This window comes from Myxocyprinus asiaticus, chromosome 43, assembly GCF_019703515.2.
Source record: "Myxocyprinus asiaticus isolate MX2 ecotype Aquarium Trade chromosome 43, UBuf_Myxa_2, whole genome shotgun sequence".
Taxonomy (NCBI): domain Eukaryota; kingdom Metazoa; phylum Chordata; class Actinopteri; order Cypriniformes; family Catostomidae; genus Myxocyprinus; species Myxocyprinus asiaticus.
In genome coordinates this window covers 31242727-31270455 of record NC_059386.1, presented here as the reverse complement: position 1 = coordinate 31270455, position 27729 = coordinate 31242727, and the positions used below count along the sequence as shown (strand labels likewise).

General features: G+C 36.1%; 3 protein-coding genes across 6 annotated transcripts; 2 read left to right on the top strand and 1 right to left on the bottom strand.

The window, feature by feature from the left end:
• The first annotated feature begins 6011 nt into the window (after positions 1 to 6011).
• Positions 6012 to 12183, top strand: LOC127433892 (WD repeat domain phosphoinositide-interacting protein 4-like). Of its 2 annotated transcripts, none has more exons than XM_051686204.1 (11): positions 6012 to 6181; positions 6319 to 6444; positions 9436 to 9510; positions 9595 to 9699; positions 9861 to 9966; positions 10058 to 10152; positions 10240 to 10319; positions 10421 to 10629; positions 10772 to 10873; positions 11277 to 11422; positions 11541 to 12182. In XM_051686204.1, the coding sequence occupies exons 2-11, from the start codon at positions 6396 to 6398 to the stop codon at positions 11648 to 11650; spliced, it is 1077 nt and encodes a 358-aa protein (XP_051542164.1). In that variant the 5' UTR covers positions 6012 to 6181; positions 6319 to 6395; the 3' UTR covers positions 11651 to 12182. The 2 variants fall into 2 exon arrangements, with proteins under 2 accessions (XP_051542164.1, XP_051542165.1); XM_051686205.1 differs by lacking the exon at positions 6012 to 6181 and adding an exon at positions 9212 to 9355 and having other exon boundaries at positions 11541 to 12183.
• A 1729-nt stretch (positions 12184 to 13912) lies between these two features.
• Positions 13913 to 21563, top strand: LOC127433761 (ras-related protein rab7-like). Of its 3 annotated transcripts, XM_051685943.1 has the most exons (7): positions 13913 to 14114; positions 15442 to 15717; positions 17349 to 17421; positions 17651 to 17777; positions 18191 to 18409; positions 20059 to 20187; positions 20270 to 21563. In XM_051685943.1, exons 3-7 carry the CDS (start codon positions 17369 to 17371, stop codon positions 20357 to 20359), a joined length of 618 nt encoding a protein of 205 aa, XP_051541903.1. In that variant the 5' UTR covers positions 13913 to 14114; positions 15442 to 15717; positions 17349 to 17368; the 3' UTR covers positions 20360 to 21563. The 3 variants fall into 3 exon arrangements, with proteins under 3 accessions (XP_051541903.1, XP_051541902.1, XP_051541901.1); XM_051685942.1 differs by lacking the exon at positions 15442 to 15717 and having other exon boundaries at positions 13913 to 14094; XM_051685941.1 differs by lacking the exon at positions 15442 to 15717.
• Positions 21357 to 23377, bottom strand: LOC127433764 (EKC/KEOPS complex subunit LAGE3). Its single transcript, XM_051685944.1, has 3 exons — positions 23230 to 23377; positions 22910 to 23038; positions 21357 to 21942 (listed from the first exon to the last, which is right to left on the bottom strand). The coding sequence occupies exons 1-3, from the start codon at positions 23274 to 23276 to the stop codon at positions 21828 to 21830; spliced, it is 291 nt and encodes a 96-aa protein (XP_051541904.1). The 5' UTR covers positions 23277 to 23377; the 3' UTR covers positions 21357 to 21827.
• Positions 23378 to 27729: the final 4352 nt, after the last annotated feature.

Below are 27729 nucleotides of genomic sequence, written 5' to 3'. Positions count from 1 at the left end.
CATTTGGGAACTGTTAACACAACCAAAAGTCATGAAAATCAAACAGTTCCAGTATTTTTAAATATACTGTATGTTTTTAATTTAACAGGTTTTTGGTTTCCAACCCTAATGCCCTAGCAACCACTCAGAACACTAGCAACCACATACCGACAACACACTAAGGGGGATTTCCAAAAGGCATTTTTGCAACCTTGAAGGGCACTTCGGGAAGAGGACACCACTCGAAAAGTCATTCCAAATAAAAGCAAGAAAATGAATCTTTTAACAAAGAGCCCTTCCATAAGACTGTTAGAGAAGGGTATGCTCCCTTCAGAGCTCCTACTTCAAGGGCTCTGCCTTTTGAAGTGAGTAGGGCATAGGGATGGTCACTTTTGACTGGAATTCGCCCTAAAAACCTTAGCATAGTGGCAGCAACTTTTGCTCTTCAGAGTGTCCTCTTTATTTCCCTGTGTTGCCTACTCACTGTGTTCTTTCTAACCTAATCATGAAAATTAGCTCTTTTCCCCTCCCAAGTTTCTAACTGGAAATCACTGCCATATAAACAGTATTCAAGGCAGACGAAAAACAAAGCAACTTGTTTGGCTTCAGACATTTTATGTTACTATTGATCAGTTTATTGTAAATATTACCTGCTACAAGAGGAAAAAAAAGAACCTCACCTGAGCACATAATCAATATTTATGTTGAATTGTGATTGACACTCTAAAGTAAATAAATAATTTCTGAGTGTTATTGTTTGGTGATCTGAAGTCCCCTGGAATCAAATTATTAATAAGCAAAAATGTTTTCCCCAGGCATCCATGCAAACGGCATTATACTAAACATTATTCTCATTTCAGCAGAGCGAGCGAGCAAGCCGTGGCGCCCCTCAGGGCTGGAACGATGCCCACAAAACTGATTTGCATGGCATTTCCCATCCTGCCTGCTGTAATTACTGCCACTTCAAAAAGTGACAGATTTTAGAAACTGTAAACTTAATGGTAAAGCCCAGATGGGAAATTAAAGCAAAATTTGTGTATATTAAATCAAAACTGTAGGTTTGTGGCTTTTAATTGATGTCTGGTGGATGAGACTATCAATGCAAAATTAACTTTTAGTAGATGTACACATTTAAAAATTAAAGTATTTTTTATTCTGTCCGATAAAATGCTCTCGATAATGAGAATGCCCCCCCCCCCCCCCTCCCTAAATTTTAAATAATACCTCTGCCTCTGAATAGCCATAAGCTAATTTTGTTCGGCTGTGATGTAAGCTAAAGACAACTGTTATTTAAAGGAACAGTTCACCCAAAAATTTAAGTTCTGTCACAATTTACTCACTCTCTTGTCTTTCCAAACCTGTATGATTTTCTTTCTTCTTGTTTTCTACAAAAGGACAAGTCTAGCAGAACGTTAATGCTGCTATTTTCCATACAATAAAATTGAATGGTGACCAGGGGCTTTCGGATCTTTTCCTCACACAAAATTATTGTATGACTTCTAAAGACTAAGCATGCATGTTGAATGGACTAATATTATGGTACTTTTAGGGTGCTGTTTGTCATTTTTGGACATTGAAAACCCCTATTCACCAGTCCCTTTCATTAAATGGAAAAGAGCAGCATGAAAATCCTGCCTAACATTGTGGACTACTGAAGAAAGATAATCATACAGGTTTGGAACAACATGAGGGACAGTAAATAATGACTATGCATTGAAGTATTAGGATCACTTTCAAAGTCTAAGTGAGTTTAAGTGGTGCGTCACTTACCTAAATCGAATGTAGTATGCGTACAGCATGTGGTATATATTTATTACTGTTCAATGCAGAAACAATTCACTCCCTTTGTCTCCTTGCTCTTAAAGGAGTAAAATTATAATCCCAAAATAGAAGAATGCGAGTACTAACAACAACAGAGGCTGTCCGGTCATAATTTACCATTATTTCTATTTACGGTCATTCCCATATTTTTCTAGAGTACTCTTTTTGTTCTCTATGATTGTGTCTATAGACACTCTGGATAATAGCTACTTTCAAAGTGATGTGCCTGTTTCTTTAAACTTAATGCAATATTCTGGGTTCAGCACAAGTTAAGCTCAATCGACAGCATTTGTGGCACAATCTTTATTACCACAAAATAAATTATAACTGGTCCCTTCTTTTCTTAAAAAAAAGAAGAAGCCAAAATCGAGGTCACAGTGAGGCACTTACAATGGAAGTGAATGGGGCCAAATTTTGGAGTGTTTAAAGGCAAACATATGAAAATTATAATTTTATAAAAGCACTTACATTAATTCTTATGTTAAAACTTGTGTATTATTTGAGAATTAAACTTGTTTAAATAGTCATTTTAGAGTTGTTATAGGGTTTGCGGTGTTACACCATCATGGCAACAAAGTTGTAAAATTGAATATTGCATACTTTACACAGAAAATGTAAGTAAGCGATTTTATCTCACTAAAATCATGTTAACAGGAATATTGTATACTTTATGTGGCTTTACTTTCAAAACAGTGAGTATAATGTAAGAGCCTCAGTGTAACCCAGATTTTTAAGAAAAGGAGGGATGAGTCGATGGAAACGTCTCAAGTTTTAATCCCACAGGAGCATTCTCCAATAAACAGCCCCCCTAGGCCCCCCTGTATCGCCGACCATGGACTTAAACCACTGAAGCCCTCATTGCAACACCAATGCTGTCGAATGAGTTTAACTTCTGTTACCCGGAATATTCCTTACATTTGTGCAAACAAAACCTTGTGAAGTCAAGTGATCTTAAGTAATTGCTTTCAGCCAAAGTGTAACATTTGATGATGCATACAGCACATTCATGGACAATTGTCCACAAAGTCGTGCTATAAGTCTTCTTTTTTTTTTTTTTTTTTTTTTTTTTACTGTAATCAGCTTTATTTGTTTTCATTTACTTGTTTACAAAGTGTTTGGAAGACATTCTTTCTGTATAACCCCAGAATGCAAAACAGGTGCCGTCCACCATAACGTGATACCAAGATAGTAGTTTTGTTGACCTCATTTGTGGCGAAGAGGTCACAGAAAACAATGATCTCATTGTTAAATATGTATCGTGAAAATAAGACAGTGGCTGCATCTAAATTTGCGTACTTACAGTACAAAATATAAGTATGTAAATACTTCAGAGTATTCAAAAAGAATATATGTAAAAATTCGGACCTACTACCATGTCATAAATTTGCACCTTGAATTTAATCATCTTCTTCCATTGCACAATGGTTCGTGGGTGATATTGGCCAAATTAATTTATCACATTAATACGGAACACAATGCCTTCAATACGCGATATTTCGTCTTCCAACCGGGCGAGGCTCCCAGAGTTTCGCCGGCTAACTACTTTTGTTATTCCTCTCACAAGAAGTGCAAACAAATCGTTGCTTTCAGTGTATTTTAATATTTAAATACTATTAGGGAATATTACTGGAATTTAAGTTTAAACCAGGGGTATGACAAGGTCTAAATGAGGCTTAATCTATATGCTAGACAAATTTTCCTGTGGTCGCTTTAGAATCTATACAGAAAGTACATTAACAATATGAGAGCAATAGCTGATTCTGCCAACATCTCTGTTTGTTCATTTACACACTGGAATTCATCCAGAAATCAGTCTAGACAGCACAAATGACAATCAGAACAGACAGGAAAGATTAATGGAAATAAATTTGATCATTTGTTGCAGCACAGAATATATTTTCTTTATTTTGAGAGTGATTGAAGAGGGCAGATCCTTCTTAAGTGCATTTGGTAGTTGTAGCACTCAACTGTCTGAAGTGAACTCTATTAATTTGAGTGGTTATTAAAACATTGGCAGAATTTGTGTGGACTGAGTGTGACTTTATTAGTGCAAAATTAGAAAGTGATTCATTTAATTATTAAATAGAACAGAGTATCTTTACAGTACCATCTGCAGTCAAATGGATGAGAATATGAAAGTTTTGCCATTTGCTGACTTTTTGTGTGTGTGTGTGTGTGTGCCAGGAAGCCAAACTGGTGAATCATTTTAGAGCCAAAATTCTCTTTCAATTTCAGTGAGACCCTTAAACCTCATAATTAGATAGAAGATCAGTGCAAAAATATCTAAAAATGTCCTTAAATGCAAATTTCATTGCACCACATTAATCAGTGTTAACCAGCTTAACAGTGTGCTTTTACATATTTTCCCTTGAATCAGTACTATAAATACACATGCTTAACATCATGCAATTACATTCTAGTTTAGAGGGATCTATAGTGCCCTTGTGTTTGAGGTCAACCTCTGTTTAACTTCAAATGCGACTGTCATATCTTAATGCACTCACATCCATATGAACTTCCTATTTTAAAGCTCATACATCCTCAAGGGCTTTCTGTTTAAGCATTTATCAGTATGAGAATGTAGAAACTTACTCATTTTGGTATATGTGGCTGCGCATAGAAAAAGGGTTTCTTTTCTTTTGTTGTTGTTGTTTTGCTTTCTTTATATTACCATTTAAAATCCTAGCAACATTAGCTTAATTCTCAAAACTGTGTGTCGACCTGCTTGGCAGACAGCTTGGGTACCTGTTTTATGACCAATGCAGACATTTTCATTGTGCAAAGAAGTAACAGAGTCAATGTGTACAGCACTATCTAAGGAGACAGACTGTCCTGATACTTTTTTGATACTACACTTTTTGTCCACCACTTTTTCATAAATAAAGTCAGTTTCAGACACAATGGGCATGATCACACAATCAAACATCTTAAAGGAACAGTTCACCCAAACATCCAAACATTCTTTCACATTCTGAAAGTGAAAGTGGAGATTAATAGTGAAAAAGGACTTACATATTAATCTGTTTCTCACCCAAAGTAATTGCATCGCTTCAGAAGACATATATTAAACCACTGGAGTCGTATGGATTACTTTTATGCTGCCTTTATGTGATTGTTGGCGTTTTAAATGTCACTTGCATTGAAAGGCCTTCAGAGCGGAGATATTCTTCTAAAAATCTTTGTGTGTGTTCAGTAGAAGAAAGTCACACATTTAGGATGGCATGAAAGTTAGTAAATGATGAGATCATTTTTATTTTGGGGTGAACCATTCTTTTACGTGCCATCATACCCTTTTCTTATTTCATTAGGATTAGGGGACTATCTTTAGATACGTGCTGCCACCTGTTGGTTACAAAGTGACTCCGATTTCAATTAATAACGCGACAATTAGTCACATTCAAATCTCATGTTTTGAGTCTTATTTGAGGCGCTTGTAACACTTGTCACGTCACGTGGTAACACTGTTTACGTTCAGCCAGAACCCTTCTAGAAATGTAGCTAGAAATCTTAGCATAAAATGGCATAACGCTGCGGTCCCATAGACATTCTGTGGGTGCACATGGGCGAGGAGACAAGAGGACGTTTTTAAAGGATGTCTTTGGAAGAGATGTTTGGAAGAGTGAGGAAACAGCTAATCACTTAATGAATTGACAGCCTGTCCTTTAATCTTCAAAATGTTTTACACTAAACAATCCTTTTGGATTGAACTATATGTGAAGTTTACAACTATAAATTGTTGTTTTTATTAGAAAAGACGCGGACAATTTTGCGACAGTTATTTGTCAGTTTACGGCTCCCCCATTAGTGTGTATGGTATCTGCAAACGGTAACTTACTGTCGTAACACGCAAGTTGATCATTTCGCTCTCTCCAATGTTAAAACGCGGAGGGTGTTATGCTTATAGAAGCTCTCTGGCGTAACAGTCAACTAGCGTTTTAACGTGTTCAGTCAGTGATATAATCTCTGGTTAAGCTGGCTATAAAAAAAAAGTATTATTTATTTTATTTTTTTTACATCAGAATGATGACAGTGATGCAGTTTATTAGCAGTTTCGTTTAAAATACACAATTAATATGAATGTTAAAATAAATCGTACCTGACAAATCAGAGACAGCGTCTTGTCCTTTAAACCCCGCCCAAAATGTGCTCGTCATTCACTATGCGCGTTTATTCTCCGCTCCAGCAGGTGGCAGTAACGCTCTTCTTACAGTCTCCTGTCATAATAGAGGAAGAGAACAGCAACGACAACAACAAACGCGCCTGGCAGATGTGTAGTTATTGCCTAATGTTAGATATCAATTTCATATGAATCACTATAAACTCATTTTCTTTGTTCCTACCCAAGCAGGGCAACTCATTCTGGCCTATTCATTTCTTAGTGGTAAGTTAGATGCTATGACAACAAAAAAGAAAGTTAAAAAGGCAACGGAAAGATGCTGTCTACATATTTGATGGCTGTATGAGCTTTTTGATATATTATCGTGGTAACTTTAATGTGTTGAAATGGTGTCTTTTTAGCATCCAGGATGATCAGATCTAGAACATACAACTCCTGAAGATTTCAGAAAGCCAGCAGTGAAATCCTCACTGGAAGAATGGCCCAGCAGAGAGGAGTCAACAGCCTGCAATTCAACCAGGACCAGAGTGAGTTTGCAAGTTAATGATAACATTGCCCAATGTAATAATTGATGGTGCTAGATCAGTGGGTTTTCAAACTTTATAGACCCTGAGCCCCTGATCCAGACTCTCAGTCAATCCAGGGACCTCCAAATAAAAAAGCTAGATTTTATCTGTAACGTTTTGTAATATTTTTCATGAATGATTTATAGGGCTGGGCGATATGAAGTTATATATCGTGGCGATGATATAAAGTGTTAACCGATAGAGATTTTGCTGTATCGTGTATATCACCATATGTAAATATCCATGTGAGCAGCATCTAACAGTGGGCAGGGATTCACGTGAGACTGAGAGAACTGAAGAAACATGGAAAGGGTTTTTCCGGCATTTAACATATTTCTGCAGCTGCCCAAGCAACTTTAATGACCTTCACCGCACGTTTGGTGCTTTAAAAGCACTAAATATTCTTCTCATCTGGCACGCAAATGTTTCACGTGACTGTGGCGCACGCTGTCTCTGGAGCTACGAAGTGCGCGCGAGTTCAGCAGGCTGTCTGATATTTGTGCTCCAGAGAGACAGGAGAGTTTAGAGGGGGATCACTCGAGCTATTCAATAATTTTTGATCCAGGAAAACTCCAAATGGAGAAAGAAATCTCCACAGAATAGGACGACTCCCAAACAGGTCAAGAAAATGAAGAGGAGCTTGTTATTAAAACAGATGCGACATCTGTGGTTCGCACGACAATAATCACTCGTAATCAGGGCTGGAAATGGGGGGGAAGTGTGGAACGAAGTTCCTGGAGTGAATTTCGTTATCACTGTTAACCCCATCACGTTATGAACTGGCTGCATTTGTTAGGGGAATAGTGTATTTCTATCTTTTCTCCACTAAATAGCCTACGAAAGCTTTGCAGTTCCACACATAAATGCGTGGGATATTCTGCATCTGTGGTTGCACAATGTTGACCATCGTGAGTGGCCAGAACACATTCATGCAACAGATCGACAGATGCACATGGGAATCCACTGGCAACTGATCCACACATGCACGCAACAGATCCACACGCACTCAAATCACACATCCACGCACCAGAAGAATGCACAAATATATGTGTTTCTTTGCTCAGAATACCATCCACAAGCACATAAGTGTAATTTAATGCACAAATAAATGCTGAGCCGTTTGTATTGGTATTCTTCTTCAAGAATGTCTGTTCTGCAGTCTGGACATACACACATGTGCAGTGCTGGGGCCGTGGTTTAGAGTGGCTGACAGCAAATGCCCATTCATTAAAATGAAGGGAAATATCCAGATTTGGCTATTATTATTTTTTTAAGAACAAAAAAATATATTTGTTCAAAATGTTCTGTTTCGACCAAGAATTTCCATTTCTCAAGTGTAATGTGGTTATAGATTACAGAGATATAATCTCTATAATCTGAAATATGTTTTGTGTTTTTATTTATAATAAAATTCAGTTTTCATCTATGATGGCAAAGCCCCATTTTCAGCTGCCATTACTCCAGTCTACTAAGAAAATGATGTGTCACATAATCCTTAACAAATAATTTCATATGTTAATTTAGTACTAAAGTAACATTTCTTTTTGTTAGAACAGTTAAAATAGTTGTGCTACTTAATGAAGTGTGGAAATCGCAATATAGCGTCTTTTTCCAGTTGAGGTAGTGCATTTTGTAGTTACTTTACAGTAAAGTTACTTTACACTTGCAAGTCAAATTTCAGTTTCAAAAATAACCAAAAAGAAACATTTTATCAATCAATTGTTCTTTTGAGAGATGAAGGCTATTCCATGCAATTCTGTTTTGAAAGAATAAAACAAACTTGATCTAACCGGGACAGAGACAGAAGTGGACACCCCAGATGTACAACAACAAGAATACATGTACATCAGATTCTCTAATTTGAGAAAAAGACTCCTCACAGGTCCTTAACTAGCAGCTTTAATTAACAGTGTATGCCGAACAGTTGCATTGCTGCAAGTAGAGGATTATTTATTTATTTATTTATTTATTATCTCCTTTTCTCCCAATTTGGAATGCCTAATTCTCACTACTTAGTAGGTCCTCGTGGTGGCGCGGTTACTCACCTCAATCCGGGTGGCAGAGGACAAGTCTCAGTTGCCTCCACTTCTAAGACATTCAATCCATGCATCTTATCATGTGGCTCGTTGTGCATGACACCACGGAGACACCGCATGTGGAGGCTCATGCTACTTTCCACGAACCACGCACAACTTACCACGCAGCCCACTGAGAGCGAGAACCACTGATCCCGACCAAGAGGAGGTTACCCCATGTAACTCTACCCTCCCTTGCAAACGGGCCAATTTTGTTGCTTGGGAGACCTGGCCTGGAGTCACTCAGCACACCCTGGATTCAAACTTGTGACTCCAGGGGTGGTAGTCAGCGTCAATACTCGCCGAGATACCCAGGCCCCTAAGTAGAGGCTTCTTTGATTAAAAGAAAGTTTTAAGACATAGTTTATTTTAAAAGATAAAAATAGAGTCCCCCTAGTGATTCTCAGCCATTTCCACCACTGCTCGTAACACAAACAAACTGTTTTTAGCACCTTAAAATGAAGCACGCGAAATAATATATGACAGCTTAAAGATGAACTCGGCATTAATTCGGTCATTTGTTTAGTTATTTATTTACTTTGCAAGAAGTTATATTTATTTTATATTTATTTTCTTCAAGAAGTATTTATTTTAATTGAATATTTTTTTTTTTTTCCTATGTTTTATTTTCTTTGTTGCATTGCTTTGAGAAGATCTTGAGTTCTGTTATGGTCAATGCACAGAACTGGTAAGCAGAAGGTTGCCAGTTAGATCCCCGCAGCCAGCACCATTGTGTCCTTGAGCAAGCACTTAACTCCAGGTTGCTCCAGGGGGATTGTCCCTATAATAAGCGCACTGTAAGTCATTTTGGATAAAAGCGTCTGTTAAATGAATAGAAATTTAGTTATTGCTTTGACTTTGTTCCATTGTAATTTAGGTTGTTTCTGCTGTGCCATGGAGACTGGTGTTCGGATTTATAATGTGGAACCTTTAATGGAAAAGGGGCATTTAGGTAAGAAAAATCTGTGTTTTTCCTTTTTTAACAGATGCATTTGGACAATGTTCTGTTAATTTACTGTGTTTTTATTGTTTATAGACCATGAGCAGGTGGGCAGCATTGCTTTTTGTTCAATGCTTCATCGATCTAACCTCTTGGCTGTGGTGGGAGGCGGCATCAATCCCAAATTCTCTGAAATCTCAGGCACGCTGAAACACAATACTGCACTTATATACACCACTCTGAATTGGTTCAATCCAGGCCTTAAAGAGTTTTGAAACTGCAATAACTAGTTGTATTAAGCCTATGATTTAGCATCTGTACATTTCTAAACATTATGCATTGTTTCATGTTATCTTCGGCAGTATTAATTTGGGATGATGCTCGGGAAGTCCGAGACCCCAAAGACAAACTTGTCCTTGAGTTCATGTTCACCAAACCAGTGCTCGCTGTGTGCATGAGACATGACAAGTAAGACAAAAATGCTCAGAAAATCATTCAAATATATTGGGTTTTTATTTATTATTAATGTCTTATTTCTCTTCTCTCCTTGTATGTGAAGAATCATCATTGTCTTGAAAAACAGGATCTACGTTTATAGTTTCCCTGACAACCCTGTCAAACTCTTTGAGTTTGACACACGAGATAATCCAAAAGGTACTGTCAGAAATGCTTAAATATATAGTGTTATATCAGAAAGATTATATTTTCTGTCTAACAAGCACTTCATTTATGGTTTTATAGGTTTGTGTGAACTGTGCCCTAGTTTGGAAAAGCAGTTTTTGGTTTTCCCAGGACATAAATGTGGCAGTCTACAGTTAATGGTAAGATTTACTGGGATATAATTCTATTTGCTGTGTTATTTTCATGTTTACACAAGTTTTAGGTTCTATAGAATTAACACGTGTTTGTAATTCTGTGGTAGGACCTTTCCAACACAAAACCTGGCACGTCTTCTGCCCCGTTCACCATCAATGCCCATCAGAGTGAAATCGCCTGTCTGGCACTCAATCAGCCTGGCAGTGTGGTGGCCTCTGCTTCCCGGAAGGGCACCTTGATCCGTCTGTTTGACACTACAACGCGAGATAAACTAGTTGAACTACGAAGAGGAACTGACCCTGCCACATTATACTGGTATTGATCAGTCTCTCTCATACACTGTTTCATATGAATAAATATACTCACTAGCGATCGGTCAATCTACTGTTAAATGTTTTTTAAATATGTTTATTTGTTCTATTTTTGTATAATGTATAATTCAAACTCTGTTTTCAAGCATTAATTTCAGCCATGACTCCTCCTTTCTGTGTGCATCAAGTGACAAGGGAACTGTTCACATATTTGCTCTGAAAGATACCAAACTTAATCGCCGCTCAGCGTAAGATTTTCACAAAAACGTTTAACTGTCATTTCATTATACCCATACAGCATTATATTAGCAGTATTAAAGGGATAGTTCACCCAAAAATGAAAATTCTCTCATCATTTACTCACCCTCATGCCATCCCAGATGTGTATGACTTTCTTTCTTCTGCAGAACACAACCAAGATTTTTAGAAGAATATCTCAGCTCTGTAGGTCCATACAATGCAAGTGAATGGTGGCCAGAACTTTTAAGGTCCAAAATGCATATAAAGTCATACACATCTGGGATGACATGAGGGTGAGTAAATGATGAGAGAATTTTCATTTTTGGGTGAACTATTCCTTTAATGATATCCTAGTAATTGTAGCTTGGCAGTCTTTTCTGGGAAGTCATGTGTGGCGTCTCTCTTCATCAGCTTGGCGCGTGTAGGTAAGGTGGGACCAGTTATTGGACAGTATGTGGACAGTCAGTGGTCTTTGGCTAACTTCACTGTTCCAGCCGAATGCGCTTGTATCTGTGCTTTTGGGAAGAACACCTCCAAAAACGTCAACTCTGTTATTGGTATGTCACTTTTATACCTTCGATAGAATGTCATATGAACCTGGATCTGTCAGCAAAACATTTAGAAGCTGTTGAAAATAATTTCGTTTTTCTGATATTAAATGTCTTATTTTTGAAGCCATATGTGTTGATGGGACATTCCACAAGTACGTCTTCACCCCAAATGGAAACTGCAACCGTGAAGCTTTTGACATGTATCTGGACATTTGTGATGATGATGATTTTTAAAACTGGAGAACTTTGATCTGTTACTACAGTTAATGGCAACATGTAAAATACTACTTTAACATTGAGCTCTGCTAATTGAAATGCTATGTCATTGATGCTTATTTGTGTGATCAAATGTGCATAAAAGACTGTGTAATGTGAATAAAATGTCTTATTAACATTTATCAAATCCACATGAAGAAATGTACTGTATGATCTTCTGAAAACCTTCTATTCCAAAGCGTATGATCTTCTGCTTGTACTCCAGAAATCCACAACCTTTGAACAGCTTTGAATGATTTTCTGTCACTATGTGACATGTTGTTTTTTTTATACTTCTGAGGAATAAAATCCCTCACACTATAAGGAACTCTGTGTTTATTAAAACAATGCAACCTTTTGAGGTTATAGTACTGGACTATATTACACACAGGGAGATAGCAGTTCACTTCCAAAGTGATATATAATCGATTAATTGGTTAATCGGGGTTATAAACACCACACAAATTTAGCTTTATGAATTTTGGATTTTATATTTTGTCTTGTTATACATGGGCAAATGATGTATAAAGACGAGATTAAATAAAATATATCAGTTTATATACTGGGTTAAAAGTTGTGAATTTTATTTAAGATTGTATGGATTATAACATATATAGGCAAAATTAAACGTGATTACACAAAATATAATTTATTCAATCACAGTTGTACCAAGCAACATGTAATATGATAAATGGGTTGGTTGATATGAACATCTAATCACACATTTTATTATGGATAATATACATCATAATGGATAGATGGACAGTGTTGAGTAAATTACTCAAAGTAATCCACTACAAATTACTAACTACTTTTAAGTTATAACCAGATTACTTAGTTGGGGGAAGTAATCAGATTACTAATTACTTTTACTAGTTACTTTCTAAAGCACATCACAATTTGTTTTTCGCTCAATTCAAAATAATGTCTATTTTCTCCATTTTCATTGTCGCACTCTCTTCAGCTGTCGCAGAAATGCAAGCAGACGAACATATGAATTAACATTTAAATTTTTTAAAGATATTTTTTTCGAAATATTTGTAACCCAAGTAATGTACTTAAAATTAATTACTTTCATTGAAAGTCAGTAACTGTAATCTGATTGCAAGAATTTAAAAGGTAATGCCTCACATTACTTTCTGTGCCTAAAAGTAATTTGATTACAGTAACTAATTACCAGTGCTGGGTGGATTACTTGTGAATTGTAATCAGGTACTGATTACAAATTCCATGACAAAAAATTTAATCAGTAACGTAATCTCGTAGATAACATTTTTGGGGTAATCTAATCTGATTACTTTTCGATTACTTCCAACCTATTTTTATTTGATGTCACATGCATTTGCGTAGGATAACCCTGTATAATTTTAAAATAAAAGTACAAAGAGAAAGAAAATGTATTCCATTCTTTATTACAAACAAAAAAAAGCCTCACAAAAAGAGCTCCTTATGACATTTTTAAAAGGTGCATTAAGCATTACATGAATGAACATACAATAAACATGAAATCGAACAGCAATTACAGTGCATTGCCAAAGTTTATAATTCAAAACACAGACATCAAGTTCATTTTAAGTGCATAAAACAATAGAAACATTCTGTACATCAATGAACATAAAATCAACATTAAATTATAATAAAATGAACAAAAATGAATGACCATAAAACCAACAGTAATGATGTTGCTAGGTATATCAGCGGTATCGTGATTTAGAATGAAAAATGCAAAGGATTGAAAAAAAGAGAATAATTAGGGTGATCAATACATTTTTAACAATTTACTGCGGTTGCCTGCTTAATATGTAATCATGTAATCCATAAAAAGTAACTGTAGTCCGATTATGAGTATTTTAAAATATATTTTAATCCAGTTACAAGTACTTAATTTTTGTAATCTGATTAAGTAATCCATGTTACATGTAATCCATCACTACCCAGCAATGCTAATTACTTTGTAATCCAATTACACCCAACACTGTGTAGATAGATAGATAGATAGATAGATAGATAACCACACAATATATAAATATAAAGATATAGAATATAAAGATATAAAGAAAAGTGTAAACATATTACTAGACAAAATATAATTGAGTTTTAAGTGGATAATTTTGCTTCCATACCTTATATATAAGAGATGGGATTAAATTAGTTGATATACTCCACAAAGGTTCATAATAAATGCATGTATTTTATTATAAATAATTATATTCACACACAACCAAACACAAACATGATGACTGTTGAGCGAGGAGAGGTAGTGTGTGCTGTCTATTACACACGGATGTGCTGAACTGTCCATAAACAACCGTCAAAAACAACACCGAAAACACAACGAGTGTGTCCAGAGTCGTTTAGAGACGGTGGGCCTGTTGTCCTGTGTTGTTTTTGTTGCATGACAGCAGAAGATTGTTGAGTTAAAGGTGGGATTTCTCCTCAGAAAGTGAGTTTTATCATGCTAACATGCTAGCCGTGTATGCTAACTGATCAGAACTGAAATGTGATCAAATATTCAATTTATTTCTGACTGTCAAAGCACATAACATAACATTATTAATCATGGAATATTTGTCAATGGAAACAGTTGTTCAGTTACAGCGATCAAGTGTGTAAATGTCTTAGTTAGCGCTGCTTTGCTGGAGCACAAAACTGAGGAGCTAAACTTGTTTGTTTAAAAGCATTAGTCTGAATATGAGGGAGTAATTTTATTATTATTGGATTATTCAAGATAAAATATAATATGCTTTTGTAATCTGGCTTGGAAACGTAATTTCAACACTAACAGGGCGTTTATAGCTAGCTAGTTAGCAAGCATACAAAGCTAATGTTGACGTTTACTATGAGGCACCTTTTATCATTTAGGGTGGTTTCACATTCAGTACGTTTTAAGTGAACCAAACCCAGTTCGGTTAAAGTGAACCAGAAAGGGAACCAGTCGCAAATGACCTCAGTGCTTTTGGTGTTCACAATGTAAGTGGACTTAAAAGAGGACCCAGTCCTCTTCACATTAATATGGTCTCAGACCTCTTGTTGTTCACACCACAGCTGCTTAAGAACTCAGTCCCCATTGCAGCTAGGGCTGTCACGATTATGAAATTTGGCTGACAATAATTTTTCATAAATAATTGCATAATTGATTTTTATAATAAGCAATTGTCATACTTAAAGTATGCTTATGACAGATAGGCATACACCTTAAAGGTGCAATATGTAAGATTCAGGGTGTGTTCACACTTGGCAGGTTTGGTTCGATTAAAATGAACTCTGGTGCGATTGCTCTGTTAGTGCGGTTCATTTGAACAAGTGTGAACGCTGTCACCCGAACCTTGGTGCGCATCAAACAAGCGGACCGAGACTGCCTGAATAGTGGGTCTCGGTCCGCTTCCAAACGAACTCTGGTGCGGTTCGATTGATATATGAACGCAACATGGACCAAAGATGTCTAAACGGACCAAAAACAGGAAGTAATTTGCCTAATACTGACCTCAAGCATACCTGGTTTTTCTTCTATGTTGCCAATTACAGTTCAGTACAGGCGTCGAAACCGCCGTCAGCCGTCCTTGCAGCATATCTTCGTTTGTGTGTGCAACGGAGGAATTAGTGGCGCTGTTTTGACTCCTTTACACATTTTATTGTTTATAATGAGCGCATTTCGCCCTGCAGCCAGCATTGTTTTGGATGATCATTAAGTTCCGTCAAAAAATATATGTCATAAAAGCTGTCCAATCAGGTTGTGACTTTTTCCTGATGCCTTTGTTTTGTATCGTTAGGTTCGGTGTTAAAAATGCCAGTGTGAACGCTAAGCGAACCAGGACTATATGTATCAATTTATTTTTTGGTCTGGACCAAGAGAACTGAACTACAAGTGTGAACAAACCCTCAGAAACCCTTGTTATTAATGACACCTGTGGCCGTTAAGTGAACTGCAGCCAGCTACCTGTTGCTCGCGCTCGTGCACACAATCCGCGAGCGAGCATCGGCCAAAACAATGATGTAACATACAAAGAGACTGAACGTGATCCACCGGCATCATGCTGACAGATGAGGTATCATAATTAAAATTACACAGTTATGATTGTTTTACTACAAACTTTGAGACTAAACTAAAACTACTTATCAGCTAACATAGCATACTGATACACACATACAGCTACATACTACTGAACTATACCAGACAGTTTACTGTTGCACTGCACTGTTATGTTGCACTATTGTTTGTTTTGTATGTCATGTGTTGTACTACGAATAAGAAACCAGCGTTTTTGCTTAAATTTATCCTGTATACCTGACTTTTAGTATAAAGAGAAGATCGTTGAAATTATTTGAAAGTTACGAAGCAAGGTAGCTTGCAATTCATCAGCGTTACCAGGCAAGATCAAGTTAGCTAAAATTACACAGATCAATCCTTATGGCACCATATTTCACATTCTTTGCAGTTATGTAAGCTTACCTGTCCAATAAGAAGAACACCAATTCAGAGTCGGTTTTGATCCCCAAAACGGAACGAAGTTCCCTCCAGGAATCAAATACCCTGCCGATGTTCACTCTAGTTTTTGCTCGACCACGATCACATTCCCGCTTAGCCAGACGGGATTCAGTAGAAGGCTCTCGGGAGCGCGCGTAAACGTCACATCCTTTGGATTTTCCTGGCAAATCCGACCCACTCCCTTCTCATGAAAATCAGTCTACAGGCTTTAATAGGCAACCTAGGAAGTCCGGGAAGGACTAATTTTTTAAGTTGTGTTACAAGCCTTTCACACATTGGCAAAAAAAGGGCGAATATTACATGAAAATTGTTACATACTGCACCTTTTAGTAATTTATTGATATTTTACTTGAAATCATATAATAAAATTGGTCTATATGATTACTTTTAAGGCTTTAAAAAATATTGAATTATTTGCTATTGCGCAAATAAAATTAAAGTGAAACTATAAAAATCCTCGCTTGCATTTTCGTGGGTGTTTGGCGTGAACCTCCTTGACTTGTACGCCCATCAGAGCACTTTAAAGCGGTTCATCTTAACATGCTGCTCTGCTCTGAATGCGGCCGGTCCGTTCATTTTTGGTGCTCAAATAATACAACAAGAAAGGAATATGAGACACAAAAACACATCATGGTATATCTATATTTGCTTAAAATTTGCATATGTGGACAGTAAATTGTGACTGGAATATGAAGTATGTAATGCAGCTATGTATGGCAAGCCACGAGGTACTTATGTCATAAAATGCAAAGCGGACTGGTACCTCTTCGCTTTCACATCGCACAAATCAATCGAACCACAAAAGGACCCACAGACAAACCGTATTCAGACCAGGAGGTGGTCTGAGTACGGTTCGCTTTTGGGTCCTTTTAGGGGGGTCTTAGACCACTTGGGTTGTTCACATATACACATTATACCGCTCTAAAAGTGCTTGGAGTGCTCAAACGAACTAGGTGTGAAAACATCCTAAATATGAGTAGCTAATTCTGCGTTTTTACGTTTGAAACGCCTTAAATTACAGAAAATATGACTAATGGCTTTTCAGCACATGACTGACATCATGCAACCTTCCCTTTTTATGCGTGTGTGTATTTGGCAGTCACAGCCTTGTCATTTGCATAGAGGATGCATATTGATTTAATGAAATAGTAAGTTTGAAAGTTGATCTTCTGGTTTGGTTTTATTGTTCAGGTTCAGTTTAGTCCACCAGGATGGCTTCTCGTAAAAAGGTGCTCCTGAAGGTTATCATTCTTGGGGATTCTGGGTAAGTGAGACTTTAATGTTAATTTATTACAGGTTGTGTCTCAAATCCTTGTGAGTTATCTAACTAGGCAGCATGTTTGTGCATAATAGGCACCCTTCTGAACACCTTCATTTTTATATTGTCTAAAACCTCTGTCTAATTAGGCAGAAGTGATCCAAGGTTTTGAGACACAAACTTAGTCTTTGTATTTAGAAAATTAAATAAATCTTTCTGTATTTGCTTGCCACAGCGTTGGAAAGACCTCTTTGATGAACCAATATGTCAATAAGAAATTTAGCAATCAGTATAAAGCCACGATCGGGGCAGACTTTCTTACTAAGGAGGTGATGGTGGATGACAGGCTGGTGACAATGCAGGTACGTCTCTTTATATATGACTTTTTTAGGTTTTCAATTAATTGTGCCATTGTTTCCCAATTTCTCTCTTTATCTTATCTTCACAAAATACATTATATCTATAGATGACCATCTATACCCTGACAGGGTGATCAGGACTTTGCAATAATGACCTGCTGACTGTACATTACAAGTAAATAAATGGACACACATTTTTGATTTGAGGTGGAAAAAGAAATCTCATGTGAGAAGAAATAGACCTCAGAGGGATAAGAGAGACACAAAACTAGCACAGCTATGTGGGTTGCCAGGAGAAAAAGTCTTTGTGTTCATTATACAAACTTTTTTGACCACAGAATGCTGTGATTGACCAATTAAAACCTAGTATTCCACACAGACTTGTAGTATTGTTAATATTCTTATTTTAATTTCAGATTTGGGACACAGCAGGACAGGAGCGGTTCCAATCGTTGGGCGTGGCTTTTTATCGAGGAGCAGACTGCTGCGTGCTGGTGTATGACGTGACAGCGCCAAACACCTTCAAAACCCTGGACAGCTGGAGGGACGAGTTCCTCATTCAGGCCAGTCCACGAGACCCAGAGAACTTCCCTTTTCTAGTGCTTGGCAACAAGATTGATTTAGAGAACAGACAGGTCTGTATCCAATCCTTGGGATTATTTAATCCTACAAAAACCATTTTACATATACATATATACATTTTACATTCAACTGGTGTGAAATGTCTATTGCAGTGCCGGTATTAGAAACACTGATGTACAGGAAATGATATATGGTAATATTGTTTTTTATCAAACAGATAAAAAAGCAGAGTTCCTATTTAGGCACCTCAGTTCTTGTTGTAACAGTATGCCTTAACCATAAATGTAATTTGTTCAACTAAAACCTGGAAATAACAGGGAATTAAAAAACTTGGATTTCCAGGCTTTGGAAAAGTCATGGGAAGTGATCAAATCATAAATGTTTTGTGAATATATATTTTTCTGCTCTAAAAGATATTAGCTCATTATTGCTCTTTTTGTAGAGTAAAATTCATTCCAAAACAAATTTTGATTAAGTGAAGATATTTGTACATTATTAAGAATTATAGTTTAAATCTATTAATTTCCAGGATTGTTACCTGAAATACAAATTACAATTTGCCCCAGAAATCTTTATAGACTGATTAGTAAAAAATTAGGGTTGTCAATCTATTAATTTTCAATCGGATTAATTGCATAATGTACAAATTAATTGATTGAATTAATCACAATTATATATATATATATATATATATATATATATATAATATATCATATATTTGCTGAGAAAGGCCCCCAAATATAGATACTATATAATAATTATATAGTAATTTTGTTTTTTCATTTTGCACATCAACTAAAAGTTATTATTTTCATTGACTATGCCGTTTTAGTCAGAGTAAAACGGATGCTGTGTCAAGTTAAAAGTAGTTGGATGTGAATGCACCAATGTATTGGCTGCCAATATTTATTGGCCAATTATTAACCCAATTAAAACCATAATCATATTGGCTATAAGCATGAAAATGGCAATATGAAAAACCGATGGTTGACATAAGTAATTAGCAACACACTTTGTAAAAACTCTGAATTTAAGTGCACAATCCAGAAATAATAATAGACACAATATGTAGAAGGGTTGGCACTCCTAAGAACATGTAATCTTAAATTTATATTCTTTGTTGTTCTTATGTTAATGCAGAAAAACCACCATAAATGGGCATGACAGTTGTGAAAACGGCACTTAACTTTAGGCTACATGATAAGGGAAACCATTCAACATGCTTTGAAACCAGCAGACATTGACTTCTCAGACATCGTCTTGATATCCATTAATGCTGCATGATTAATTGAATTCAGATTGAAATCAAAGTATGGTCTTGCGCAATTACTAAACCTTAAAAGGCTGCGTTTCTGCCAATTGCTCACACAACGCTGAAGTTTGGCAAAGCTGGAGCTGCGCTGGCTGCCCCCTTCTGACTGCAGATTCACAAAAAGCTTGTAGCTTGAATTGTTCTGATGGTAGGATAATTCCTTATCACAGAATTTATGTACAGGTCAGGGGGCACGATTAATTGCGTTAATTTTTTAACATTCTTTTTTCATTAATCGCCCTAAATGAACGCGTTAAATGGATTGCCCTACTAAAAGTCCTCATCTTGTAATCATAAATTATTGGAAAATTTATGGAAATATATTGGTCAAAAAATGTTGGAGCACTGCCATGGGGAAAAAAGGTCTTCAATTGATCATCTCTCTTGCAGGTGACAACAAAACGGGCCCTGGCATGGTGTCAGAGCAAAAGCAATATTCCCTACTTCGAGACCAGCGCAAAAGAGGCCATCAACGTGGACCAGGCTTTCCAGACCATCGCTCGAAACGCCCTCAAACAGGTACACAGCTTGATACCCACTCATGCCTTGATACAAATATTAGAACCTCAACACTCACAAAAATGGCTACTGAACTTTACAGGAGTCTGAAGTGGAGACGTACGACTTCCCAGACCAGATCAAACTGAGAGATGACAGGCCTGTGTCCTCTGGTGATGGCTGCAGCTGCTGAAATGGGACGTGGAAATAGAGGGGACCACTGATGCAGAGAGCAGGCAGGGAGAGGCCAGTGCTCGGGGTGGAATGCAGAACATCCAGCATTCAAACAAGAAAAAAAAAAAAGAACTTTTCCAAACTTCTATAAAAAGAACTGTCTAGGAAATTAAAGAAACTCCCAGCCACTGCATCCATTTTAATATAATTACCTTAAAGGAAATTATTTCTTTGAGAATGAGATGAAACATGATAGTTATTCTATTATTTACAAATGATTGTTTTTCTTTTTTGCTGCTCGTTTTTCTTCATTTCTGCAGATTACAGACTTTTGTCTCCTGCTTATATGTCCGTCTGTTATTAATGTGCCTTTTTAGGTTGTAGATGCTGCCACTATCACACTTCGATGTAATTCCTTCGTTTGCCAAATTTATTGCTTGTTTAATATATGTTAACATTAACTCTTTAACAAAAACACCCACAGACAGTATAAACAGCCCAATATGAGTTAATGTGCTCAGACTCAACATGTCACTTTCAAAACCTTCAGCATTCTCAGTTTATCAGCTGCCAAGGCTGCAAATAAACGCTCAATATTTGTGCCTAAGGACGCCCTGATTACAGTTGGTTGCCTTGGTGGTAATAGTAAAATGAAGGTTTTGGGGATCTGGGAGATGACAAGTATTATGTGCAATCAGTTTAGTCATACTAGCAATGCAAAAATGTTTATTTTCTTTTGGAATGAAAGTGTTTCCCTAGTTTGAATGAATGAATGCAACAAATTATCCAATTCCTGTGTCTTGTGCAAGCATTTCGTTACCTCAAGCTGTTTAATTACTTGGTTTACAATATGTGTTTCCTTTTAAATTGTAGTAGATACATATCTAAGGGACTCATCTCGACCAAATTATGGATATGATGAACTAGGTCAAAAAAAGTCTAAACGCACACGCAGACAGATAAACTGCTCAAAATGTGAAGGAAAGCTGGCGAGTCCCAACAACCTCTTCAAACACTTGATTTTTAACATGTTTATTTCTATCAACCAGTATTGTAGATTATTTTGATTGAAAAAGTTATAATCAGTGATGTCTGCCAATAGAAATGAATACTTCTGTCCCTCTTTTATAAACAACTACATTTCCTAGGACATTGTTAAATCATCTCTTATTATTGTTTTCTGAACAATGCTCCATTAATAAACCTTTATTCAAATGACAAAACACTGTGGTTCTTATATATCTACAAATTTGTCTTGGCTTACTTTTATATTGGAAATCTGTTACATTGAAAAACCTAGAGCATAAGCATATTTATTAAGACATCAGAAGAACATATGGCATTCCACAAACAGAATAAAAGCACATTATGCTTTTTGAGTCCTTGCAGTCCAGACTGACCACCACATTCTTAGACCTACAAGCAAGCATGGTGTGTCTCTGCGTCCACAACTTTTCTCTCTTTCCTGTCGTTAGCTCTCAAAAGTGTCATTGTGAAACAGGTGGCCCGAACGCATCCATAGTTTCCATCACTAGAGACAAGTGATCCAGGAATGAACTTACAGAAACACGGAGAATACGGGCTTCATCCGCAGTCCACCTCCTATGAAAGCATGAGGACAATTAAGATAATGTCTTTTAAAAGGGATAGTTCACGAAAAAAAATGAAAATTCTCTCATCATTTACTCACCCTCATGCCAACCCAGATGTGTATGATTTTCTTCTGCAGAACACAAAGATTTTTAGAAGAATATTTCAGCTCTGTAGATGCATACAAGCTCAAAAAAGCACATAAAGGCAGCATAAAAGTAATCCATAAGTATTTTATGGATTACATTTATGCTGCCTTTATGTGCTTTTGGTTAAATCCATGTCTTCTGAAGCAATCCAATTGATTTTGGTTGAAACTGACCAAAATATAAATAATTTTTCACTGTACATCTTGCCATTTCAAGTTTGATTACACAAGCGCAGAGCACTAGTTGGCACTAGGAAGTGTATCATCACTAGGAAATCATTATCGACAAGGAGACTGCTGATTTATAGGTTTATAGTGTAAAAGGAGTTACATTTTGGTCTGTTTTCACCAAAAATCAATAAGATCGCTTCAGAAGACATGGATTAAACCACTGGAGTTTTATGGATTACTTTTATGCTGCCTTTGAGCTTTTTGGAGCTTCAAAGTTTTGGTCACCATTCACTTGCATTGTATGGACCAACAGAGCTGAAATATACTTCTAAAAATCTTTGTGTTTAGCAGAAGAAAGTCACACACATCTGGGATGGATGTGTATAAAGGTAATAATCAGTGTATTTATCAATAACAGGTCTAAACAACTGATGAACAATTTAACGAGTGAATTAAGATTATATATAAAATACAATGAATGATATATAAATGGATACAACAGCATTACACATAGGCTAATCTTAACTATAAGCTAAAATAGTTAAGCGTCCGGACTTTTCTTTCAGTGTGGGAAATAAGTGTGTCGTCCTAAATCTAAATTAGGTCAACTATTCTGAACACTGAACTCATTTAAGTGACTTTTCATGTGGTTTAACTCACACGGACAGTGTTTGTCCTGAAACATCCAGATGTTTGGCGATTCCTCCTTTCCTGGGCTCAGGATCTGGCGATAAAGACCGCAGCGCAATAATTGCTTCTCTTTCAGATGGGAAAGGCACCTTTAAAAAGCTGATGATTTGCAGAGTTAAAGAAAATAAGACTGGGAATTAAACATGCATCTATAGTTTTTACATTTACAGTTCTGCTGTTATTTGGCTATAATACAAGTGCAAGCAGGTAAGCACTGTTTATTCTACGCTTCAGATGCAAAGTAAGAAATTACGGTAAAATAACTCATTAAAACTGTAGTGAAAGGATACAATTCGAGTTTTCCATTGGCACCGTTTTCACTCGTGCAAGCCGCCATGTTGACATTCTTTGGTCAGCTTCAGATTGCAAGCGGCATTTTCGTCAATATTTGATTGTTTGTAAAACTTAATTTCAGAAAATAACATTCGAACAAGTTTGAGGATAAATTATATTCATCATAATATTATCATGTTTTTCATAATGTTTTCAAACATTTCAAATCTTTATAATATCTGAAGCCAGGTTGGATTATAAAACTGTCATTTTCCGAGAAGAAGAAAAAGAACCAGTTCCAAGAGAGATGAACCGTCCAAACGAACCGATTCACTAAATAACATTTGACTCCACAAAGCGTCAAATCAGACACGTTGGCTGCCTGTAATGCTGCCCGTGCAATATCAATATAACGTTACTCAACATGCTTGTTGGAAGTAGTTTTTTTACAATAAAAACTACTCTATTTTAAAAACAGCTGAGCTATTGTCACGCTACTGGGGAAAAAAGAAGAGTCCCTTATTTCAGTTAGTTACTCTGCACAACATTGGTCCGTTCAAATGAACCAAACCTGCAGTCATTAACAGACCTGGAGAATGTTCACACATCCAGAGAAGGGGTTCAATCTCTAGCTGGCTGCACGAGAGCGTTTCAGTCGTGTGATGCTGTCTAGGTAGGGAGCTTGCTAGGGTTTGAGACAGACAGAGTCTCCCGTCCGACAGCTGCGCCTGAATCTATTCACTCTTCTAGTGAGTCAGACACAATTGAATCTGTTCTGCTGCATTCTGATCTTGAGCGAATTTTTTTTCCTTTTTTGAAAAATCATAAATACCAAAAACATAATTGAGAGAGTGGTGAATTCGCCTATATTTACTTCAAGCACATCGTTAAATTATTAGCCTATTTTGGACTGATAGTTTGATTTTTATTTTTATTTTATTTTATTTTTTTATGTTAACGATTTATTTTCTTTTTTTCTTTTTTTTTTTTTTTTTTTTGGAACATGAAAAGGAAAGTCTGAAATCACTGTAAACAGTAAGACTTAACAATTTTCCACATTTTTGAAGACATTTTCTGGAGCATGTCCACAAAAATTCTCATTAGTGCAACACACTAAATCTTGGCCAAAAGTCGAATTAGCTGATTAGTTGTAAAGTTCAAATCAAATTGTATTTATTTTCAATGCCAACCTTTATTAGATGCTCTAAACAAATAATCATTACTCACCAAATCTGATAATTTTTTTTTTTTTTTTAATTAAAAAATTAAAATTAATCTCATTACCGAAACACAGCTACCAATTTCACACTTTGTGTGTGTGTGTGTGTCTTTCGGATTAACCCAAACAGTTTAAAAAAAAAAAAAAAAAAAAAAAAAAGGTTTGTGTAATGATTGATATAAGGATAAATGATCATAATTGGCATTTAATAATTGTCAAAGTTTCTTGGCTGTGCAAATCTATATGGTATTGTTATGTGTTTCGGTAATGATATATATATATATATATATATATATATAAGTTGCAGTAATGAGAATTCCATTCACGCTTTAGATAAATGCCATTTTAAAAATGGATAAGATCCTTCCGTCCTCCCTCAAGCACCTAAATCATTATTTATGCACATTAGTGGCTGCTAATATAAATATGAGAGCATTTTGTCTACCTGATTTACCTTAAGATCACTTGGATAGCCTTTAAAATTGTGATACACTCAAATCAAGGGTATTAGCACACCAGCTTTAGCTGTATAAAAATGTATTAAAGAACAACTGATGGTACCGTTACACTTAAATCAATGTTTAAGAACACTTTAAAGGGGTTATGAAATGGAGAATCAAATTTTCCTTTATATTTAGACATAAGAGGTAACTGTACTATAGAAACACATTGTAAATTTCAGAACTCAAAACTTCCTCCCCAGTCTAAAAAAAAAAAAAAACATTTATAGTTGACACCCTGCTGAAACGTCTCATTTTGAAATCAGTCTGTTCGTGACGTCACAAAACATTGCTCATTTGTATTTACACATCCCACAACATGCGTCGTCGCACCCTTGGCCCCGCCCAGTGGCGTGCAGTTCAAGTCAATATGGCAGGCCTTGTGTGGCTTACTATTCCTAACATAACACCAAAGAGGACCCATCTGGACTATATTGTATATAAACACGAACTACACAGACTCTTTGGCTGCTTTTAAAAGACGCGGTGTCAAGTTACAACTCTGAATGGGCGAGGCAATTCTCTTTCATTCAGTTGCTGCCTCTGTCATGGGCACGTTCTTTCACCCATCTGCGCTATTTTTAATTGTTGGTTATTGATGATGGACGTATTTGACCATTTTGGTGTGTTTCCGGCGATGTGCACCTCAGTGCACCTTTGTGTGCGTGTAATTTCACTGTTCTTTGGACTGATGTGTTCGTTTTGTTTTTTTGGCTCATGTCAGCATGGATTGCTTGATTAGTCAAAATACGATTCAAGTTTTGCAAAGGAACTGTAATTGAAGGATGGGGCAATTAAAAACATAAGCAAACCGTTTCATTAATGAATATTTCAAATGTCATGACTGTTTGTTTATGGTGATGAGTGATAACAGTTGTGCTTGAGATGAACAGTTTAATATATTCAGATGCAATGTGTTGGATGTGCGTTATGTGTATACCCTGCATTTTTGTTTTATAATGTCGAGGTTCATTTTCTTCTAATTTATTTTGCTGAATTTGAGGGGCTGCATGATGTTAGCCAATCATAACACTGGACATTTACACTGAAGTTTTAAGGAGGCGCTTAGACCAAAACCTAGCGTTTCAGACAGAGTGCCAAAAACTGGGTGGAAAATGATCATATTACTAAATTGTGACTTTTTTTTCCCCCTGATGTCCAATGATAATGTTGTAAAAGTTTTTTGTTTTGTTGCAAAAAAAAAAAAAAAAAGAGAGAGAGAAAAAAAAAGCACTTCATGACCCCTTTAAGAACATTTATTTATTATTTTATTATAATAAAACTTGCCATATTTTGCTAACAGTAGAGAAGCTAATGAAAAGGTCAAATTATAGCAATATCTGATCTGTTTTCTATATAAATATATATATATATATATCACAGATGACATTTTCACAGAAACAGGTCTCTTTCACAGGGCCTAGTGAGGAGGTTGAGAGATCTCAGAATGTTTCACTAACAGCAGAGAAGCTAACGACTCGGAAAAAATATATTCTTGCATAAGTTGCATATCATTTATAAAATTATTTAAAAACATTTTTAAACTTTTCTAAATATGGAAAAAAACATGTTTTATTAAAAAAATCATATGCTCTTGCTGACAAGAGAACATTTAACTTATTTTGTAGGTCAAAGCTAAAGCTGTTCTGCTTAATTCCAAAAAACAAAAACAAAAAAAATCAATCTTTATGAAAAATCTTGATGGACAGAGAATGAGAACATCCCTGATGGACATTTTCATTTTTTATACATAAATATTCAATTTATGATTTTTCTTAATTTTGAAAACATTTAGAATGCCATGAAGTTTTATTTATTCATGTATTTTTTATATTATTTGGTTTCACAAATGGAGACATTATGTAAATGAGAATTAAGTACATTTATTGAAAAGGTATGTAAAGTATTAAAGGGGTCATAAAATGCTATTTTTAATAATTGTATTATCTTCCCTGAGGTCCACTGATAAAGTCAGTAAAAAAATTTTGCACCAAAACTGTCATAGTTTAGTAATAAATTATCATTTTCCACCTCGTCTCTGGCCCTCTGTCTGAAACGCTCGGTTTTGGCAGAAGGGTCTTCTTTAAACTTCAACATAAACACCCACTGTTTTGATTGGCTAATATCATACAGCCCCTCAAATACAGCCATATTTGAAAGAGAATGAACAAGCCCCACAACATTATAAACATAATAAAACTAAACTTCAGGGTTCACACAAAACGCACATCAATCACATTGCATCCGAAAATATTAAACTGTTCACTCAAGCACATCAGCACAGTAAACTATCAAACAGTCTATTATGAATTAAACGGTTTACTTACTGTTTTGCGATCCAGTCCAATTGTTTTTAACTGACCTGTCCTTCAATAACAGTTCCTTTGCAAAGCTTGAATCGTATTTTGACTGGTTCACAAGCAATCCATGCTGATATGAGCCGAAAAAATGGACATACATTGTCCAAAGCACGATGAAACATGACACACACACAAAAACAGCTTCATCCTGCACTGATGCGCACATCGCCGGAAACACATCAAAATGGTCAAAGACGTGCATTTAGTGCTTGTTTACATACACTAACAATTAAAAATAGTGCAGACGGGCGCAAGAACAGCAAGACGCAAAGCAGCTGAATGAAACTGAATGGCATCTCCTTTTCTGAGTTGTAACTTGACACCACATCTTTTAAAAGTGCACGAGATACACATCTGTGTAATGCATGTTAATGCATGCATGTTATATGCAAAAGAAACTTCAAAATAGGTCCCCTTTGGTGTTCAAGAATAGTTGGT